Genomic DNA, 8555 nt, shown 5'->3' on the forward strand with positions numbered 1-8555 from the left:
CTTGCTGGAAAATGTCACTAAGGATAGGCTTTGAGAGTTTAAAGAGTGTTCTAGTTTACTCTCTGCTTCATGCTTGTGTTTAAAGGTGTGAGCTCTGGGCATCCTGTTCCACCTACCACCCCTGCAACTGTCATACCTCCCCGCCATGATAAACACTTGGCCCTCTGGAACCATAAACCCAAGTAAATTCCTCCTTCTATAAATTGCCGGGCCGTGGTGCTTTCTCACAGCAACAGAAAAGTAAGTGATTGAAGCACTGGTTGTACAAAGGCCTGAATTTCAACAGGCAGGAGGCACAGCAGGCATTGCTGACGTCTACCTACAATGCCCTCTCTCTTCAGCTCCCTGAGAACTCCAGCTCCACCTTCACCGGTGGCTCCGTTCTCCCTGTCCATGACATTGGTGAGCCTTCTCTCAGTAGAGGGAGTTCTGAATGGGGTCTGATGCAGTTGCTAAATGTCTTTCCTTTCAGCTCACTCTTGCTGTGAAGGCAAACCATATGTGCAGGGACAGGTTAGTTACAAGTTTGCTAAGTATTTTCACACATCTTCAATGTGACTAAGTGTTACCCATATCACAGAACTCGCTCTGTGGATGCTGTTCACCTGTGCACAACACATCCAGCAACAGAAAGAAACAGAAGCAATTAGAACAGTTACGAAGCTCTTCTTCAAAACAAACAAAAACAATCTTTGCACCCCATAGGATAACAGCTGTGCTTTTCAATCCCATCGACTTATAAGAAACAAAGTGACTGAAATCTCCTGTGAATTCTGTTATCAACATTTTAAAAATAAGACAAGATAGATTTCTCCCTCTGCAACTGAGCACAGTGCTTGGTGTATACCCACAGTGTCCCCACAGCCCCTCAAGTCCCTCTGTCCAGATTACAGCCCAGAGTGGGGGTCAAGCATTCGGACAGCCACAGGATGATGGAAAGAATCAACCAGGCAGGACAAGACCACGCACAGTGTTATCTTCCATTCGTGTTGATGCACAAAATTCCTGAGGGCTATGTTGTCCTCCCACACGTTCAGTGAAGAGGTATGTGTGAAGAAAGTAGTCTCTCTAGAGTGAAACTCCATGATGATCAGGGCATGGCACAGAGCATTGGCATCCTGGAGTCACAGAGAGCAGTGGAGGCCAGGGGCAGTCTGAGGACATTAGTTATATCTGAGTGGTGGTGACTGAGCTCCCTGTGGTTGTAGCTAGACCAGTTTCTCAAAAGAAAGGGATTGGGAGGGTTTGTGTACAAATTCATAGTTTGTATATATTAGTTCATTTACCTTTATTGAGACATGATCTCATGTAGCCCAAGCTGGCTTCAAACCCATCGTACAGTCAATGGTGACTTTCAACTTCTGGACTTCCTGCCCTCACCTCTTAAGTACTGGGATTATAGGCATATGTCACTAGACCTTGTTTATATGGTGCAGGTAATCAAACTCTGATCCTCATGACTGCCAAGCCAAGACTCTGCTAAACTATAGCCCCAGCCTTTCAAGCATCTTAATTAATGAAAGCCAAGCCCTGATTAGTAGATCCTTTCACAGTGGTTTGTAAGGCAACTCCCTTTGTATTTTCAGATGTTTCAACTATGGGGTGGGAATGGGGGTATTACATAAAAATCAGAGTCTTGGGCATCTTAAAAATCGCCCTGATTCTGCACTTCAGAGACATCAGAGATCAGAGTGGTGGTACATACATGTAATCTTAACACTTAGGTGGTGGAGGCAAAAGCATCAAGAGGCCAAGGTCATTTTTAGCTACGTGGCAAGTTCAAGGCCAGCCTGAGCTACATGAGAAGAGAGAGAGGGAGAGAGGGCAGGAGGGGGGAAGAGGAGAGGAGAGGAGAGGAGAGGAGAGGAGAGGAGAGGAGAGGAGAGGAGAGGAGAGGAGAGGGGAGGGGAGGGGAGGGGAAGAGGAGAGGAGAAGAGAGGAAAAGAGAAGAGAAGACAAGAGAAGACAAGAGAAGACAAGAGAAGACAAGAGACAACACGAATAAACTCCCCAAGAGCCCTCTTGAAATTGGTGTGCTAAGAGCATGTTGCTATGCTTTTCTAGGTCAGGCATGCTCTGATATCCTGGCAGTTCCCCAGTTAGCCTAGGATTTCCCTCTAAGTCAGTTCCAACTGGGAACTGGCAGCTGCTCTCTGTAAACATGGCCCCAGGACTGTCCAAAGCATTTTGGTAGAGTCTAGTTAGCACCAAGTCACTTCCCCCTTTTCTGGTTCAATTCTGCTCCTCTCTCCCTATTCAGTTAAATGGATCACTCCACATGCCACTGTACTGTCACAGACAGCCCGGTACTAAGTTTTTAAGACCTTTGCCTTAGTTTCTTCTTTTGTAGAACAGGGAATGTACTTGAGACTAGTTCATGATGTTGTCACAAGAATTAGGTGAGCTCATATGTTGAAAGTGTTCAGACGTATCTGCGGCACCTGGAATTGTTATGGAAGTATTAAAGCAGTGTGAGTACCAAGTACATGGGACCTGAGGTCTTTCTAATTTGGCTTTCTTTAGGAATTCTGAACATTTACACTGTATAGTGAGATATCTTCTGAGATGGGACAAGGTCTCAAAACAACATTCATGTATGTTTCTATGTACTTTATACACAGAGGCTGAAGGTAATTTTAAACCATATTTCCAGTGCTGCTTCTCTTACTACAACCCACACCCCAAGGTCACCTGTGGAATTTTCTACCGTGGAGTCATGTCAATACCTAGTTCAGAAGAGGTGTTGATGTACCTACCTGTTGTCACTGTGATCCGTACATACGTCATCATTGTATTCGCTCCAGGTCATTCTGAATGACTATGTTGATTTCACCAGCACTGCTGTCTCTAGACCACCACTAATGCAGCGGACAGTACTAAGCCAGCCGCCAGGACCTCTGTTGTTAACCTCATCCTCCATCTTGTCCCAGAGACTATCTGCCATGAGCTAGGCACTGTCTTGTATCCCTGAGGAGGTGAATGGAAGTAATATGTGCTCTCTGCCCTCATCTGGCTCCCAGAATAAAAAGAAATGAAGTGATGAAGTACAACACACAAACGACACCCAGTGTTAGTTCCACTGTCTCCTCCTCAATGTCTCTAAGTACCCTAAAGTGGCAGGAAGCCAGAAAAATGCTTAACGCCTTTGTAAAGTTGACATTATTTCATCCCTTCAAGCTCTTGACCTTCCCCATCTTTCTCAAGAGCTATTTGTTAAATTTAACAAGTTGGTGGTTTTTATTCATAAACAGATTACTTGTTCAGTAGTGACTCTCACCCTAGTATCTGTACCTCAAGGAAATATAAAGTGCACTGAGGAGACTAGCAATTGTCAAATCATAGTGACCCATGAGAAGGGTCAGACACCATTCATGTGTTCACATGCTAAGTGCCTCCGAGCAGTGGGAGGTCCAGCACCATAGTGAGCATCCTCCAACTAGGCTCTAGGACATGGTCTCACACATTAGCTCAGGCTAGCTCTATGTGGTCAGCTCCTCCATAAACAATAAACTGCCCAAAGTCTGTCTTGCCAGCATCTGATAATCCCAGGACCCTGAGCTGCTAATCTTCTCTGAGATTTCAGAGAAGCACAAGAGAGCAGAGCCAGATGCTCTTCTGTCAGTATAGTTCCAAACCTGTCACCTTCTAGAAATCCATAGTATCTTTGTCATTTATGAACCGTGTACTGTAAAAGCCCTAGCAGTCCGTATATACAAGAAGTTGTGCTGGTTCATTTTTACTTAATCAGATGAAGTTTTTTCATTACAGTGTTTGGGCTCATGCGAGCACTGGTGTTTTCTAACTCCCACCAGAACCGTAAAGATAGAGACGGTAGAGTCCTGGTGGTTGTGTGAATGCATCCAGGCTGCTGTCTTTTGGGCATCCTGGTCCTGAACCATCACTTGAAATACTCAGGTTCACGGTCCTGCCAAAACCTCTGTGCTTGCCAGATTTCAGCTGTTGCCTCGTGGGTGAAACAAGCCGTTTTCTTGAGCATGGAGGTGTTCCCCAGCCTGGCCTCTCAGACTAGAAAGGGCCATTTTCATAAAGAGCTGTCATGCTCCGAGTCCTTTGCCTTGTGATTTAGCTGTTCAGGGGAAGTGCAGGCTGCTGTTGCTTGCCCAGTGCTGGTGATGTGTGTTTTTTGTTTTATTAAATCTTTAAAATACTGGGCTTGCTTTTTACGATGCCCGTATATTCTTTTGTTCTTCCCCATGACTGGCTAGATCACACTTTTGCTCCCTTAGTAAAAATATTAGTGCCTTTCTGAAGAACACTGTGGTCTCCAGAGTGGCTGCCTAATAAAGTGGAGAAATGTATGGAGCTTGCTATCAGATTCATGGAGGCCTTGGTGCCGGTGTATTACAATGGGATGGTTTAGGGCCTGTGCGAGCGAGCGAGGCCCATGGACATGCAGGTCTTTTGTCTGTTGCCAGATTTGCCTTGACAACTCTGACATCATTTGGAACAACTCTCAAAACTCTTCATGAAGTTTAGCTACACAATGGCTTATGTTCCCATTGTGAGCAGAGTGTTGTGTGTGTGGATGTGGATGTGGGTGTAGGTATGCTTGTCATTGCTAAGAAACAATTTGTTAGGTAGAAGCCAGCTCTTGTCTAGGTATCAGCTTGGGTGTTCAAGTCTTGGTGCTCACCCTCAGTTCACAGGGAACCTAATTCTTCTACTTCAAAGAAAGCTTTTCCTTGAAGATGCTGAGGAAGAAAAGAGCATCACCACCCTTCCCTAAACTCTCACAAGGCCCAATCCCTCCTACTCAGAGGAGACTCAAAAAGGTTGAATTAATCTTCACTACAACTAGGCTTACCCACTGATGTGAATCCCCAAGTAAGCCAGCCCATGACATCCAACTGAACTTGTTCACATGCATTACAGTGTCTCTTAGCCCATCCTGTACTGTTAGTTTTGGCAAGTCCGCCACAGCGGATAATAAATCATGGAAGGCAAAAGCTTTTGGCCTAGCTTCGTTCAGCCTGCTGTAATGTTAGAATACAAAAAGCAGTTCTGTTTTTACACATCCTTTCACTAACCCAACATTCATAATTTATGATTTCACTGTAAAATTCCGGCAACACTACACCAAAAGTAGCCCTGCCCTTTAATTAAGTTCTCTCGGCAGAGAAAACGTGAAACTCGTGCGCAAAGGGTCTCTCTGTGCCTGGTGATTGATAGCGATTACTTCTTTATGAACCCTGCCTAAAGGTCTCAACTTCCTGATGGGTGAAGTCGGCTGTAGGGCCACTTCCTAGGTGTGCCTGGCAGGGATCAGTGGCTGCTAACAAAAGCAAAGATAAGCTCACTCTGGGAGCACAATGTAGACATTGAGCTTTTAAGCCTCCCTCTGTCCATCCATAGTGAGATACAAGTCTCTATGACTATCCCTTGTTTCTGTGGACGCTTACCATTCGATCCCATACCACTTCTATGCTTTCAAAGCGATGAAGAGAATGGAGTGTCCAGTAGAGGTCTTTTTGAGACATCCTAGTTTGACACATATTTTGTCTTCCTAAGTTACAAATAATATCAGGAGATATTTCTGGCCACAGTGATACGTGAATTAAACATGATAGCCAGAGAGAACCTCAATCTGTCCCACTGTTCTAAGTTCTTTTGCAGATATTATGAGATAGCCCAGATCGGCTTCAGGCTAACAGATCCTCCAGCCTCCACCTGCTGAGGGCTGTTAAAAGTAGACAAGTTTGATTTTTAAGATAGTACCAGGGAATATTAGAAGTCCAGTCTCCCAGAGCCAGGCATTCCCGGCCCATCACGGCTTCTCCTTTACTTGTAGCCTTCCTCAGCTTAGCCGTGATCTCCTCAGCCCACACCTCGTGGCCCTTTATTGAAAGATGCCACAGGTGAACCGAGCTCTGATGGGCTCCTGCGAAGAAAGGAAACAGATCCGTCAAGGTAGCAACAGTTGGATTAAATGAGTGCTTAAGTTTGTACCCAGCTGCCTCCAATCATCGAGCTAGCAGCCAAAGCAAGCCTACCGGTATGGTATCACTCACTTAAACTGTCTTTTATCCATGCCTCCAAAATGTCTGTTTTCTGAACTGTATTGCCGTGGGCATGCATGACATTTTCTGTTGTTTTTGCAGGTTCGGACCAGGCTTGGTCATCTATTGGTATGGATTTATCCAGGAACTGGACTGCAACCGGGAAAGGGGCATCCTGCTCAAAGCCTCTTTCCCAACAGACATTGTCACCTTATGCCACAGCACAGCTTGACCCCGAAGGTCCCGGAAGAGAAGCCGGAAGCAATGTTACTTTCCTGCAGTATAAACTGCTGGCAACATCTGCCCTGAACTTCAGCTGAACCCTGCTGCTGCCGTCGCAGCCCTACCTCTCTACACAAACATATCAAGAGTTTCTGTTTTCCTTCATCCCTGGGCGATGTGAATAGCCAAGAACTACAGACACAACCCACTCATTATCAGCATTTCTGTCTCTAACAAACAGTTAGTTTATAGATAGTCATAATCTTGCTTCCTTCCGAATGCTTTCTCCTTGTATACTGAACAGAAGAGAAAGTATGGAGACTGAGAGGTATGATTTTTCAGTTCTCCTCCCTATGATCAAATATATTTTCTTCTAAACCTCCATTCATATTCTCTCTCTCTCTCTCTCTCTCTCTCTCTCTCTCTCTCTCTCTCTCTCCCCCTCTCCCTCTCCCTCTCTCTCTCCCTCTCCTTCTCCCTCTCCCTTCTTCTCTCCTTCTCTTTCTTCTGTCCCCCAGTCTCTGCAAGGGTACACTGGTACTGTGTGTTGCATTACCACCGGGGAAAAACCTAGCACAAACCTAGAGAAGCTGGAGACAGGAAGTCCATAAGTAAGTGTTCCTTCTCACCTGGGGCTCAGCAGAGCCGGACTGGAGCCTTTTCTATGGAGTCTCGTGGCCTCCTGACTTCTGTGGCATTCAGCCAAGGTGCAAAAATCCCCCTTGATGAGAATTTCCTCTTTTCATAAAGTTGATTTGAACACCAAACACTTCACGTTGACCTCACCTTCAAGTATGAGTTGCAGTTGTGTCTGGAAAACCTTGCTCCTTTGGCTTGGGGCTGAGGCAGTGGACTGAACCCCAGGCTCCTCTCTACAGTGGCCGTCTAAACCGGACTGCAGCCAGCACAGTGTTAGCAGCTATTTTTATGAGATTTTTTTAAAGTACATTCATACATACTGCTTTAAGTCTGCATTTTATACTACATAATTGTATAATACTCAAATGATTTAGACATTATAAACAGTCAGCTTTGAATGAATTCAGTGTACCAGAAAAATCCTCATGTGATTTTTAAATAAGCAATATAAAAGAGATTTTGTATTTATTCACTTTAATTTCTTCACTTTTATATACTGTAGACCAGGCTTCAGTGAGAAGCAAAACATCAATAAAATAATTATAAACCTATCTTTTGGGAAATTAAAAACTAATCTGTATCTCCCCAAAAAAATGTATTTTGTAAAAAAAAAAAAAAAATGCCCTCATGCTTGTAAAAATGTAGCTTTTATAATGTTGAAGAGTTTTAGAAATAAAATTATGACTCTTGGAAACAAATACCTTAACTCATACACATTGGTCAGTTCCTTTTGTACCTGGTTAGTGAAAAGCTTGGTCTGTTACCTTCCTCCCAAGGGTCACAAGTGTGGCAGGTCCAAGACAGGATTTTAAGCCTTCTCTGAGTGCTGGCGAGAGATTTCAACATTTAAGAGTATGGTGCTTTTGCAGAGGGTCCAGGAAATCTTAGGAAAGAAGGTAGAGTTACGGGTAAGGTGGAGTCAGGCAGACTCCTGTTTCCACCTAGAGTGCAGCATGCAGGTTTGGTGCATGAAATAGAGAGACGATTTGAGACCCACTACATGGACTTTATACACAGTTTAAAGAAAAATATTAAAATCTGGTTTCATGGCATGCCCTAAGCTAGCAGTTTGGTTTGTTTTGGTTTGGGTTTGAGGAGTTAGAAGGGGTGCAGTAAATTACATGTATCTGCACAGATGTTGAAAATCTTTCTAAACCCTTGTCAAAGATTTGCTTGTCTTAACATTAGCCTAATTTATGATGACCATTCACTAATAAATTGTAAACGCCCAAATGGTGCTTTCATTTGCTGTTTACCCTTCTACCTGGAGCCCTGACATAATGTGTTGTGGCAAAGTTTCACTGAGCCCCAACAGAGATACCACCTTGTACCTTGAAGCATTTGGCCCTTCAGAGCAAGAAAGAAACCAACAGTAAACTATGTACTGTAGTAACGTTATGGGTGACTCAAAGACCAGTGTGAACCCCGTGTCCCCTGTGTCTGAGATATCGGAGAAGGAGTAACACTCCCAGATGGGAAGCTTAAAACCTCTTTGACTTTTCTTTTGTCTTAAAAATGCTTCTCTGAGTGCTGGAGAAAGATTTCAACATTTAAGAGTATGGTGCTTTTGCAGAGGATCCAGGTTCAAACCCAAGCCCCCAGTAGCACCTCCAGGAAACCCATGTCCTCCATGGGCACCACGCATGTACATTGCACACATACATACATACATACATG

The 8555-nt window shown here is 44.3% G+C and overlaps 1 protein-coding gene across 4 annotated transcripts in view; it reads left to right on the forward strand.

The window, feature by feature from the left end:
* Cdin1 (CDAN1 interacting nuclease 1) overlaps positions 1-8107 on the forward strand; it is a 205346-nt gene extending 197239 nt beyond the window's left edge. For 2 of the 4 annotated variants that reach the window (XM_039106476.2, XM_039106478.2), the window contains exon 9: positions 6120-7576. In XM_039106476.2, coding sequence (XP_038962404.1) covers positions 6120-6337 — 218 coding nt within the window. In that variant the 3' untranslated portion in view covers positions 6338-7576. Of the gene's footprint in view, positions 1-6119 lie in introns of all 4 variants that reach the window. The other 2 variants (NM_001399491.1, NM_001399492.1) reach the window with 1 other exon arrangement.
* The last annotated feature ends 448 nt before the right edge of the window (positions 8108-8555 follow it).

This window comes from Rattus norvegicus, chromosome 3, assembly GCF_036323735.1.
Source record: "Rattus norvegicus strain BN/NHsdMcwi chromosome 3, GRCr8, whole genome shotgun sequence".
NCBI classification, from domain to species: domain Eukaryota; kingdom Metazoa; phylum Chordata; class Mammalia; order Rodentia; family Muridae; genus Rattus; species Rattus norvegicus.